Below are 13510 nucleotides of genomic sequence, written 5' to 3'. Positions count from 1 at the left end.
GCTGAATAACATCCACCGATGGCTTTAATTAAAGCCCTCAAGTTAGTAAATATGCACATAGTCTTTGGTACAGGAAGATAGATGAAGCACACATCAAGCCTAGTAACACTCCATGAACACTGACATTTAAGCAGTTTCTCATTTAACTTAGATTTATTCAATGACACATGCATTTCTGGACAGATATCAGCGTTCCAGTGAACAACTTTTATAGCCAAATATGAGAAATTGGTGACTGCAGTTAGTCAATTAAGTATATTTCTAAAATACATGACTAGAATAAAACTGGAGCAATAGAGATAATTCTTCTGAAGAACAAAAAGAAACATTTCCATTTGTAATACTCCTGGCATTGATGAATATCAGCGGGGAAGGAGGGCAGCAGGGAGACGCAACCATGAAGGAATAACCTTATCAGCCCTGTCCATAGATAGATAGTCCTTGAGTTTCCACTCTCTCCAGTTCATTCCTTAATGCTCGGCACTTTTGCAAACGGCTAGAGTTCCTGGCTGGCGCTTGCACCACTAAGTTACGGAGATTCCCTTTATCTTTTAACACGAGAAGCAGATAATGGTTGTGAAACCATGTGCTTAACCAAAAATGGCTTAGAAATATTTCTCCTCTAACATCTCTTCCTGAACACAGCAAAAAAGAAGCCACAGAGCTACCAGGATCGAAGACGGAGTCTCTTCATATTGCACAGGAAAATAAAGTCAAGATTTTGTGAGTATGTTTCAGGAAGGTTTACGTGGAAGAGTCGTCAATATTTATCAGGGTAACGAGAACCATCCAGCAGGGCAGCGAACTGGTGGGCGAGACGCGTATCAAGACTGTTTAGGTGGAGAGACTGTTACCCTGTCCTGCTCTCTCCTTGCATGTATGTCTAATTTAAGGGAATCCAGTGGGGAAGAGGCTGAGAGGCTGGTTTTCGTTAGTCGGGAGGGGCGATCTGTAACCATCGAAATTGCGTGGAATACTTCCGCTGGTGGAGCCCGAGCTGTTACTTAGCGTCTCTATGCTTCCCTCTCGCTGAAGCTCTGCAGAGAGAAAACAGGCCCTGGTTAGTGCTTCGGATAAAAGAACTAAGAGTGCCATTAGAAAGCCACTGTATTGACAAATCTGCTTATTGTGTCGTTGCTCCAACGTTACAGCTGCTTGTCACCCATCTTTTCCTGGGTGATCTGACGGATCACTCCAGAGGCATCCCCACGCCATCCCCGCGCCTGCTTCTACCTCTGCGCTGGGCCTGTATGTCAGTCCGAGCAGGAACGGGGCGGTCTGGAGACGCTGAACGCTGCCCGGCAGCGATCCCTTTCCTGGGGGGAGTCCGGTGAGTCGCGGCACGTCGGGACTCAGCAGCGGGGATGCTCGCGGCTGACCCGAGCAGGGGGAACATGCACGGCGACAAGCGCAGACACACCTTCCCCAACAGCTCCGCTGCGGCGGTGCGCGAGCCAGGGGGGACGGGGCAGCAACACCCGGCACCGGTGACGTGCAGCAGTGGTGCCCAAGCAGCGCAGCTCAACGGCTTGCGGAAACCAGGACTTCCCGCAGCCCTCTGTGCCGCATAAACAGATACGAATAGCTCTGCTTTTTTGGGGCAAAGGGACAATATCACCTTTCCTATGGGCCAGGCAGCTGTGCCTCGAAGCAAAAGAGGAAGCAGCCCTAGCCGTGGCCGTGCCTGTGCCTCTCGCGGCCGCACACCTCGAGCCATCACAGCGTCCCTCCCCTCGCTGACCTCCCAAAGCCTCCGCTGCTCCCTAATCTCGAAGCACTAGAGCCCGTGTGCGCCGGGCGTCCTCGCGGGCTGCGGCCTCTCCGCGAGCCACTTGAACCCGGCAGCTGACACAGGGGCAGCGCGCGGGCGGTGCTGCCGGCCAGCGTCACCCTGCCTGCACGCGGCGGCGAGACGGGCCGGGCCACCGGACACCACACCGGCCCCATCCCGGGCAGCCCCGGGGAAATGCTCCGGCGCGCAGCGAGCGGCCCTCGGTGCCTCGCGGCTATCACGGCACCGCTGCCGCCGCGGGCCTCTGCCGCTGAGCCTCCCCGCAGCCGCGATGCCGACCCCAGCGGCATCCTTCGCGCTCGCTGCCGGTGTTTCGTTAAGGAATGCGCACGCACAAACCGCCCCGTTTTCCTCACATCCTCACCCTCCCATGAGTTCAGGAAGTGAAAACAGTAATTTAAATCAGAAATGAGTGGCGTATCCCACACTAATGCTGCGCTTATCCTGTCTGATTTGGTGCTTTCATCTCGCGCGGCGCACAGCTGGCTCTGGTTAAGCGTCTCACGTCAGCGCGCGCGCTCGCGGCGCGGCCGGCCCCGGCCAGGCAGGACGCGCTCCGGCCCCCATCAAACATCATTAAGGCTCCTGAACTCCTGACGAGGTTACTGCTCGCTCGCCCTCCCTCCCTCTCTTTCTAAGCTGTAATTGATTTTCAGGCAAATGTTGTGTTTGCAGTAACCGTAACAAAAGGCGAGGGAGAGCGGGAGCGGGGCGCGTGCTTCCCCTTCCCGGCGACGCTGCCGGCCGGCCGCCCGTCCTGGGGCTCGTCCCGGCTCCCCGTGCAGCTGGGATCGGGGTATTTTTTTGCAGCCGGTTTTCGCCCGGCTGCTGCGCGGGGCCGCAGCGCTGGCGGGGAGCCGCGGCGATGGCCCGACTGCGCCTCGCTGCCAGGGGGTGGCACTGCCGACACTGATGCCAGCGGCGGCAGCCGCACCGGCAACGGCAAAGAAAGCCGTTTAATCAGGAACGGGTAGGGAAAAAAGAGAGGTTAAAACAGACGGAGAGGCCTGATGGGAAGCGGGCCGCAGCCCATCACCGCCAGCCCGCGGAGAGCCCGCTCGGGCGGCAGCAGTGATCCGCCCGCACCTGGGAGCTGCCGCGGCCGCTGCACGCCCGGCGAGCGCCCCGGAGCACCGCGAGCAGCTCAGCGCGGCCGACGCGCTCCTTCTGCAACTAATTACCCGCCCCGGCAGAAGAGCAGTGTGTTCCGATACCTAAGAAACCGCCGTAAAACTCCTGCAGGCTGCGGCAGAAATTGGGCTGCCGGGAGGAAATGAGGCTCTTGCCCTCCCCGGCCCCGGCGCTTGCCCTGCGCAGCTGGTCGCTCCGTGGCGGCGAGGCCGCGGCAGACGGGAATTAGGCATTACACGGTCCCCCGAGACGACCGGCGCTGCGAGCGTGACCCCCGTCGCATTACAGCACCGCGTTCGGCACTTCCCTGGATTCCCCAGAATTAGTCCATTTTGTCCAGCTACTCCATTAATAAAAACCATCCATTTAAAACCCCCCGGTACAAACGGCGACCCTTTCCTCCAGACCTGCCCCGCAGATCAAGGGCATTTCAGAGGCAAGTGCACAAATGCATCACGCTGGGGGCCAATTTCCGACAGACCCAAGTCCTGGACAGACCCGCCACGTGCCCACCTGCCTCCGCAGACGGCGGGGGCTTTTTGGGATCAGAAGAGGCAAACTCCAAGAAACGGGCGCTGCGGGCTGCCGCCGGGACCACAGCAGCAGACCCCTGAGAAACACCTCTACCCTGCACAGCTGGAAGGTGAAACGGCCCCCGGGCCTAATAACATGTCACATAACCAGTTAGACCACCAATGTCCTACACCATGGGGACAAACTTAAAAAAAAAAAAAATTCAAGCAAGAGCAAGGGTCCACCGCGAAGGAGCAGGCAGCTCAGGCCGCGGCGCAGCGGCGGCTGCGTGGGATCACCGGCTCAGCGCTGCTCAAATAGAGCAGGACAAATCCATCCTGCGAGCGATTGCGTTTGCTTCGGTGGAGTTACGCCAGGAATGGACTTGGCCCCAGCCTGTCTGAGGGTTATTGTATCTGCATTCCCCCATGCATATACTGTCGAGATGTATTAACTTCCTTAAATGTACCAGTAAAACAACCTCTTATGATACACTTTAATGAACTTGTACAGTAGCCAACAAATTGTGCATCATATAAAACCCATTCTGCCTTATAGACTCTCTGGCTATTTTGTAATAACTGCAATTTGCTTCTGCTGAAGCAAGATAACCAGGGTTGAGAAGTCAGGCTTTGCAGAAACCTAAATATTTGATTTGGGGGGGGGGAGTGGGTGGGAGAAGGAAGAAAGGGGCCTCTGGGAGCTATTTATGGGGTCAAAATAACATGAGACCTGCTCTTCTCGTAGTATTTCCACCATCAAGGAAATGAAATACTGTGAGAAGACCAGCACTTGCATTATTTTGGCCCCATAAATGGCTCCCTGAGGCATTCAAAAGCCCGTGAAAAACAAACACAAATACAAATAAATGCTAATACTGGAAACGTAAATACTAAAACCTGCCCCTGTCCCCAGAGGAAACGACTCAAAGTCCTAGCTGCTCTAAAAAAAAGAGAAAAAAAAAGAGAAAAGAGCAGGAACATCTGCTGAAGCGATGAGGAGAAAGTCATTTCAGGGGAGACGAGGAATAGCTCTGTCCACACTTTTGACGGTAACAGTGATAGGCACTGCTGGCATAATTGAGGGTCCCAGAATAATAGTGATTTTCAGGGCACATGTGCTTTCCGCTGCGTTGAAAGCAAGTGCAATAAAAACCATCCCAGCTGTGCACATCTGGCAGCATCGGAGGCCTGGCAGTGCCCCGGCTTGCAGAGCAGGGCTGGCAGGACCATCCCAGCTGTGCACATCTGGCAGCGTTGGAGGCCCGGCAGTGCCCCGGCTTGCAGAGCAGGGCTGGCAGGACCATCCCAGCTGTGCACATCTGGCAGCGTTGGAGGCCCGGCAGTGCCCCGGCTCGCGGAGCAGGGCTGGCAGGACCATCCCAGCTGTGCACATCTGGCAGCGTTGGAGGCCCGGCAGTGCCCCGGCTCGCGGAGCAGGGCTGGCAGGACCATCCCAGCTGTGCACATCTGGCAGCATTGGAGGCCTGGCAGTGCCCTGGCTCGCGGAGCAGGGCTGGCAGGACCATCCCAGCTGTGCACATCTGGCAGCATCGGAGGCCCGGCAGTGCCCTGGCTCGCAGAGCAGGGCTGGCAGGACCGTGGCCACCGGCTGCCCGCCGGGGCTGTGGGCAGGTGAGGTTCTCCCCCTGCTCAGACGAGCGGTGCAAGCGGGTGCTCTGCGTTTGCCCAGACAAGCAGGCACCGAAGCGACGAACGGCCCAGGGACGAGGGAGCAACTGAAAGAGCCCCACCTGCAACGCTGCTTTCTGCTAACTTGTCTAAACACCAGGCTGGAGCCTTCCACTGGTGTCCCTTGCTCTGGCCCGAAGTCACGCTCTGCTTCCATGAAGTTCGCTACCAAAGCGGGGAGGAGAGAGGGAGGAGCTGCGGCGGCCTGAGCCTGCGATCCCCAGGCGGGCGGCAGAGCACGACGAGCCCCGGCCGGGCCCAGTCCGCGCTCGCCTGCTCTATATGCAATGCCAAAAAGCTCCAGGAACTGTCAAAGGACTACATCAAATCTAGAAAGGTACAAAGCCCTGCCAAGCTTAAATGTGAAACCATTTTATATGGCACATTAATTCAATGCCTGAAGAAAATCCATATAGCCCTCTTTTGCCCGGAACACTCATAAATTATGCTGCCTTTCCTATTTGCGCGCTCTGTAGTGGTCCACTTGAAGCCATGGTATCTCCTTTATGTCTACTCAAAAGTCTCATCTCCAGTGCATTATTTCTTCTAATGGTTTTTCCTTTCTCTCTGTTTGCCTTCCCCTACAACAGGCTGTTAAGCACAGTTTCAAAATATCCTCCAAAACCATTTGCTGCAAGCGCTGACCCTTTCCTCCACCCACCTACCGAGCACCGCGCCAGCTCCTGCGCGGCACGGCCGAGATGGGGCCGGGATAAACGATACGACGACAGCCAGCCTGATGTGTCGGCTAGCGGGGAAGCAGCAGCAACTCTGAATACAAGAATTATTCTTCATCATCTCAAACTGTCACAACACATTACGCTCAAAGCCTCGGCTCGCTGGAGGAGTGACCCTGCGCTGAATGGGAGAGTGCTCGGGGAAAGAACTAATTGTAGCCTCTTTTCACACGTCAGTCACTTTTCACAGCACCGAGCCTTTCAAGCTCAACTAATGTCAAGTTCCCTTTTCCTTTTTCTGGGCTGAGTATTTCTGATTTTTTCAGGATGGCATTTTTAAAGGAACAAGGTCTCTGGCAAGGCATGAAGCTGGGGAGGGGCGGGAAGGATGCGTCAGGAGAAGCACACATCAGAGAGCCTCTCGGACAGTGAAGATTCATTAGGAATTATACAATTAACAAGGAGGAATGCAGGAAGCGGGGTAATGGCCACGAGGGCTGGGGCCTCCCTGGTTTCATTTCCGTCGCTCGCTGCAACCGTCTCTCCGGGCTCCCTGCGAGCGGCGGGGCCGGACGCGCTGCCGCCGCCGATGCAGGGTGCAAGGCTGGTCCTTGCTCCGTGGTGAGACGAGAGAGATGAGATGCTGCTTATTGAAACCGCTGAGCTAGTTCGCACTTCTCCACTGCCACGAGCAGGTTTGAAGGAACAGCTAGAAGGCCAAAATGAGAGCCTCCTTTTAAAATGAAAGACAATTTCTTTCATTTTAAAGAGAAATGAGAAGACTCCCTGCAGATATGCTTTCCAAAATGACAGCCTGGGCTATGCTCTCAGACAAACCGAAGGGTTCTCCATACCTTCCTGTCTTTAACCGAAATTGTAAAATACGCTGTGGCAAGGACTGTTTTTTCACTCTCTGTTTGCACAATGCCTCTCGCAGGGGACTTGCCTAGCTGACGGGGGCTTCCAAGTGTTACTTATTAACTGTAATGAATAATAATTATGTCGCTTCTGCCATCTGGATTCCCATTCAAAAGGATCCTATGCAAAGCGAACACTAAAAGGCAATTTCTATTAGCACAATGGAAGTCTCGAGGATCTCTTAAACTGTTTGTAATTTACACAACGCTCCCCAGTGAACGGCTTAGTTAAACATCTTTATTTTACTGATTGCCGCTGAGCGGACGGGGCCGCGCTGCTGCGGAGGAGCCCTCGCCGCCCCGTGCGCCGCTTCCGCTCCCCGGCACGGTGCCGCGCGCTCCCAAACCGAAGCCCTCCGTCTCTCAGTGTTTAGACAACATCCCAAACTCAGCTGGACACTTTTGGCTCTATTACCCTAGGAACATTTACTGCTAACGTCGTAACCAGTCTGCACTGGAGCCGACGCTGCTGCCTGGGGCTTGCACGGTGCAGCCGAAGGCGCAATATAGCTCACGAGTTGCTGTAAAGCCACGTAACTGAGCCGGCATGGAGAGAGACTTCCCCCAGCCCGACGGCTTCGACACTGTCACTGGTGCTGCGGCTGTGCTTTTTCTAGGGTATTCCCTTTCTTACAAAACGCAAATATCTTCCATATTAAATCGTACTGAGACAGAAGGACCAAATGCTCATTAAAGCTTTTAATTTTCCTAGCTCCTTTTAATTTGAGACGGCTGAAAACAAATTTCTGGGCAAATGTAGTATTTCTGTATTTTCTCTCTTGCAAAGGGGGCAGAGACTGCCGAGCCCTCGCCTCCGGGCCCCAGGGCGCTGCCCCAGCTAGCCCGCTGCGGGACCCCCAACAGTTACTTTATAGGACTTCACTGACTGACCGGGAGAAGCAGGTTATTAGGATGGTTAGAAGTCGGTTAAACCTGCTCCCTGTCCCCTGCCCGGGCGCAGGCCCTGCGCCTGTGCTGACTCCCCCGGCGCGGCAGAGCGCGGAGGCAGCTAGCAGGGACCGACGTCCCGCGATGCTTCGGGGGCAGTGACAGCACTGCTCCTAAGAAAGACTTTTTTTTTCTTTTTTTAAACCAGCAGTTTGGAAAAAAAGAGATCTTAAACTACATTCAAAAGAGGAAATGCAATACTACAGCATTTGAACACTGAAAATCAATCTCCTTATTAAAACAGTTTCATCGTGCTGCAACCTGAAAGATGTAGAGACACCACAGAAGCAGCTCCATTAAATTTTCAAAGTGAAAAAGACTTGCAAACACTGCCTGAACAACTTCCCGAAACCCAAATTCAGTGGCCTATGTAAAATATTAGTTACTGTCAAATTATCTTACAATAACTCTAATGCTGAATCCGCACAGAGCTCTTTAACGCACATAGGGCTCTTTAATGTGATGCACTTGGAGATGAGACCTGGCATGTTGGAAAAAAAGTGGCAGGATCTCGCAACGAGAAGGGGAGGCAGAGAAGGCACAGCACGACCAGGGGAAGCATCCGAGCCCCTCGGAGACCGCAGGTTTCACTCCTAGTGCCTCACTGCAATGCTAAGACGCCAAACAACTAACACTTACAAAACCGAGAGGACATCTGAACTTACAGAGAAGTCTGGATTTACTTCAAGCACGAAGAGATTGTTGAGATATGGACAAAACATTTTCATGCATGAACTTTTAAAGAATTTTGTCTACAAAAAAGAAAAAAAACTTGTTGTGCTTCCTTTAAAAAGAGAAACCCAAAAGCTCCACACAACTTGATTCCACAGAGTACGAGACCCACGACTCTGGCATCTAGCCAGACTTGACTCTGAACATTTTATGGAAGGTTAAAAGTGCACCAGATAAAGGACTAGCATTTAGAGAGACAATATTCTTCATGATAGGCACTTTCACAATGACTGCAGTGCTTTTAAAAAATAATCTCAAGTTTCCTAGAGCTGTATATTTTTGTAAAGAGGTTTAGGATGTTTTCCTACATAAATGGCACTTCAGAAGGATGAGTTGCCGATTTTAGTTAGCCAGTATGCGAAATACCAAAAACTAGAACAGTCCAATGGTTATATAAAACAGATTTCTCCAACCTATAAACATAATGTAAACCTACTAACTCCTTATGCAAGATTTCCAGAAGAGTTTTTAAAATGAATATGCAGATATGGTTGTTTTGGTTTAAAGGAATTGCCTCCTACCCCACCTTGAGAGTTTCAATATGCTGCTACCATAAATCCTACACTGTACCTTATACGTAACACATGCTTTCCCGCACGGGCCAGTGTGTATACACGGTTTTTAATGTATTTAGGCAGAATTATCTTGTATCTTCAGTTACGCAAGCAGCACATCTGCGTGTATCAGACCAAAAGCATTTATAGAGAAAACACTGTATTAAAATTCCTGGGTTTGGTCTCTCATTCCCAGGGTTATGGGAGTGTCTCGGATTGCTCAACAGTGACCCCTCCGTCAGCCGCTGCCTCCGCCGAGGAGAACACGGAGTCCGAGGCAACCCGCGGGGCCGTGACACCTACCAGCTTCCCGCCCGGCGTCCTGCCCTCGCGGGCTCGGGCACGGGGGCTCGGCGGACACGGGCAGCCTGCCCCGACCCTCGCGGCCGCCGCGTCCCCGTCCGGCCGGGCCCGCACCGGCAACCTGCTTGGGAGGCTCCCGCTCCCCGCGGCCGCAGCAGGAGCCGAGGATGCTCAGCACCCCGGGGACCCGCAGCCCCTCCCGAAGCCCCGGGGCGCGCGAGGGGTGCCGAGGCGAAGCCCGCCGGCTCTCCCGTGCTCAACTGAGCGGCCCTGGCGAAAACGCCGGGTATGGAAAAGCCGCCTGAGTGTCAAAATAACAAATACGGTGATTACCTCAGGGTCTGGGCAGCGCTTCCCTGATACGCTGAACGGGGGATTTCAGCATGCCTAAACCTCAAAACTTCAGCAACTGCTTTCATGTCTAGGACCTCGTTTTCCCCTCTTGTGATGTTGCCTTGGTTATTGGATCCCCTTAATAATCCTCATTTAGGAAACAAGGCAACGTATAAGCCAGGAGGAGCCAACCTCTGCGCTTTCGGCGTGTGCCTGTGCGTGCAGCTACGCACACGCGTGGGCAGGCTTCTGTGCGCCCGACAAAAACGTACCGTGGAGTTCATTTAAAAGGATACTATTACAAAGTAAAGCAATTCTGGCACAGCTTCTAGCACTTCTGACACAAAGTGGCCTTTCTGGACAGCGAGGAAAGCTACTGATAGATGCTGGGCTGTCTTCCTGGCGCAGACCGAGGCTGCGGAGGAAGCGGGAATGCACTGGAATTTGGGTCTGAGTCAAAGGAAAAGTTAAAAGTTTGGGGGGAGCAGATGCGCCGCTGGTCCAAACCAGAGCGGTTTTGCTGAAGCGCGTGCAGCCGCGCAAAACGATGTCACCGAGGATCCAGCCTCGTCTGCTAGTCGAAACGGTTCAGCCTCTTGAACCTGAACAACTCCGGGGGAAATCTCAGGAGAAGTTTTCTCCTTTCATTTCCCCCGTGCTGGTCTAGTGCCATTGAGAAACTCCAAACACATCCAAATAACTCCGGTTCCAAAGTGAACTGATTTGGTCAATTCAGTCAATTATTTTAAAGAATATGTTGACATTGCTGCTTTGAGCAGATCAATTTTCCGAATGCAGACCTAATTTTAAGAAGCACTCAGAGCCTGTAGTAGCACTCTTAAGGCCAAGTCTCTGCCTAGACTGCGTATGCACCGTGCCCGGAGAAACAGCAGGCCAGCCTTGCGGATGCGCTCCTTGCAGGACTGCTTGAGGCTCTTAACACACTCTGTCTTGCTTATATAGCTCCAACTTCTTATGTTAGACATAAATACGAAAAAGCCTCAATAAAAGTGACATCCGAAGCTTAATTTGGCATTTAGTTAAGGGGGCTGTTCAGCACAATAGCGTGTGCTTGTTCTCATGAAACCAGAGGACAGCTATTGAAAGTACACTGGACCTCTTCACTTTTAAAACGTTGTAGTTTAAATATTGTTCAAGTAGTGATTCTAACATACTTTGCCTTTTCAGTTACCCTATTAAAAACACCATCAAATGTGTGAATGAGCTGCACACCATGCAAAAATGTGCAGCAGAGGAGAAATTGTGTGAAATGTAGCAAACCTAATAGCCAACCAAGGCATTCCTGCAGCCCCGTCCCACCTAAAACCAACGTAAATCATCTCGAGCTGCTCAGATTCAGCTCTGTAATCGGGCACCTGGCAGCAGAGCTGACATAACCACCCGCTCTTCACATTGCGTTTTTGTGCAGACTCTCCCCTCACGCGCTGATGGGTGAGCGGCCGCACGTCCAAGCAGCAAGCCGACCAAGTGACGGCAGAATACTGTCAAATACAATCTGAAGATTTTTTTTAAAGCGTGCTGCTAAAACTAGCCCTAAGTGCAGGCAAACGAGTGTGTCCAGAGCTCAGCCATGGCTCTGTCCTTGCACCGTTCACCCTGTCCGCGGCGGCCTCTGTGGCTGCAGATGAGGGAGGAAGGCTACTAGGTTAATTTGTCTTTTGATTATCTCCTCCAAACATCGCTTCCACCTGACAAGCCGGCCCCAGCACCTGCGAGCCCACGGGAAGAGCTGCTCAGCGAGGCACGTGTGCGGCGGCCCTGGCGAGCGGCGGGAGATCCCGGCACTGGGAACGCTCTGCTCCGGCCGCGGGGAGAGGCGGAAAAGTAACACCTGGCAAGGGGAAAAGCTCCGTGCGTGCCGCCTCGCACGCAGCAGGAGACCGCGGCCGGCTCCTCGCATGTCACCTTGGTGTCACCCGCAGCCGGTCGGGATGCTGCTGCCGTCTCCGCCCCGGAGCAGTGCTGCACGCCGTGCCGCCGGCAGAGCAACGGGGCCCGGCCCGGCCCCGCGACACCTTCCCGCCTCCGGCCTTCCCACCGAAACCGCTCTGGGAACAGCCAGGGAAGTGATGCCGACCCTTCGCCTTTCACAACACCATCCGCTCCTGATGTAAACACAGAGTTCATGGTTTGGGCAGATATTGAGAAAGTCACTGACCAAGGAAATAACAAAAAAATACCGGAAAAAAAAAAAAAAGATCATTTTTAGCTGTGGAGGTATTCTTGGAAAATGGGATAAAACATCTCTCACAGAAAAAGGCAGCAAACAAGTTGCTTCCTGGAAACAGCCATTTTCCCAGGGCGACGGCTTAGCGGAGTTTCGGCAAGTGGCTGCCGTCGGCCAGGGTGAGACACTGCAAAATTGTGTTTTTTCACAACAGCGAATGGTTGTTACTACCTATTTCTATCGGCATGGGAAACTAATTCCTTCATCACCGGGATACGGCACAGAGCACATACGGACCGCAGGGAAGCTGCACGCGCCCGCTGCGACGGGAACCGTCGGAGAAACCGCAGCGAACCAGAGTCTGCTGGTGCCCGAGTGCCGCGGAGCACGGACTAACAGCCAGCGAGCAGCGAAAGCAAAACCACCTGGTCTGAAATGAAAGAAATGCAGAATATAAACAAACAGCAGAGGTGGGGAAAATGTTCTTTGCAATTTTTAAAAGTCTTAATCTTCTTTCTAAATTAGCTCATGTGTTACCAAGTAATAACCAACAATGTCATTTAAGACGGCAAAAACACAGGAAAACGCAGCCAGTCCACTTCTACCTTTTTGTCTATACCTTTTTCCCCAACATCTTTTTTGTTCTTCATGAAAGAACTGACAACTTTTACATAGCACCATTTCTACAGAAAGAACGTGCCTTTGGAGGTTTCTTTGTAAAACCACGTAAGTGGAATTCTGCGATGGCCCGAACCATGTCTCCCTTTCGCTGGGACGGTAGCATAGATGGTTTTTCCACTTGCAAAATGCTTCCAACTGATTTCTAATTTTTCTTACTACTAGCCTTCTGCCAACAGATTGTGCATACAATATTTAGCAATAACAGAGTAAGATAAAAACCGCTGCAGCTTGAAAAGTGAGCTCAGGATATGATTTCTCCTCACCGGATGCCTGGAAGATGTCACTGAAATTCTCTCTCTCTTAGTGCAACCCGTGTGGAGCCAATATGAACTCCCAGCAAAGTGCTTAAAAACCCATTATTTATAATAACTGTTAAATGATGAGACATTGTTTACCCAGATCGCAAGATAAATTCTCACTTACAGAATGCTTGCCTGACTGTCCTGAACGTCATCTGGTTTTTATTTAAATGCAAAATGTAATTAGGCTTCCAATAACACAGCAGAAGAATTCAATAAGATAGGGCTTTTCACTTACAGTTTAATATTAACATTTTCCCATAAATGTTAATGAATCAAAGTCTACTGTTTTATATATTATCCATGGTGGGGAGACAGCAGGCTAGGAATAGAAGGAAAGATAATATTTTCATACCACAAATTACAATATATACTTCAAGGAGAGCTACCCGCACCCAGCACCCCAGGACCTGGCCGCAGCACTGCTTCCTCCTGGCTGCAGACACCCAGCCTTGCCCCGCTGGCAGCACTCCAAGGAGCAGCAGCAGCGATAAGCGAGAGCCTCCCCGCGCGCAGCTCGCCTTTGGTTTTCTCCTTTCTCCCTTGTCGTTTCTCCCCCATGCTGCTTTCTGTCGGACCATCTCCCTAGATACGCTCCACGCATCAGCGAGCCAACAGCAGAGCTGTTAACAAGGATGCGGGCCCAAAGCCCTGATGCTCTTAGACTCCAGCTTCAATAGCAGGGCTAGATTATCAGAAAAATCAGGTTGCTGTTTGTCTGATATTCTTTTAGAGAAATGTACAGGGGTGC

At 52.3% G+C, this 13510-nt stretch overlaps 1 protein-coding gene across 8 annotated transcripts in view; it reads right to left on the bottom strand.

Moving 5' to 3' along the window:
- Window positions 1-6: 6 nt before the first annotated feature.
- Window positions 7-13510, bottom strand: part of BCAS3 (BCAS3 microtubule associated cell migration factor) — a 379129-nt gene continuing 365625 nt past the window's right edge. For 7 of the 8 annotated variants that reach the window (XM_064523127.1, XM_064523131.1, XM_064523134.1 and 4 more), the window contains one exon: window positions 7-1037. In XM_064523127.1, the coding sequence (XP_064379197.1) occupies window positions 889-1037 (149 nt within the window). In that variant the 3' untranslated portion in view covers window positions 7-888. The remainder of the gene's footprint in view (window positions 1038-13510) is intronic. The other variant, XM_064523132.1, reaches the window with a different exon arrangement.

This window comes from Dromaius novaehollandiae, chromosome 19 (genome assembly GCF_036370855.1).
Source record: "Dromaius novaehollandiae isolate bDroNov1 chromosome 19, bDroNov1.hap1, whole genome shotgun sequence".
In the NCBI taxonomy this organism is placed as follows: Eukaryota; Metazoa; Chordata; class Aves; order Casuariiformes; family Dromaiidae; genus Dromaius; species Dromaius novaehollandiae.
Note: the sequence above shows the minus strand (reverse complement) of the source record. Positions and strands in the feature narration are given on the sequence as shown.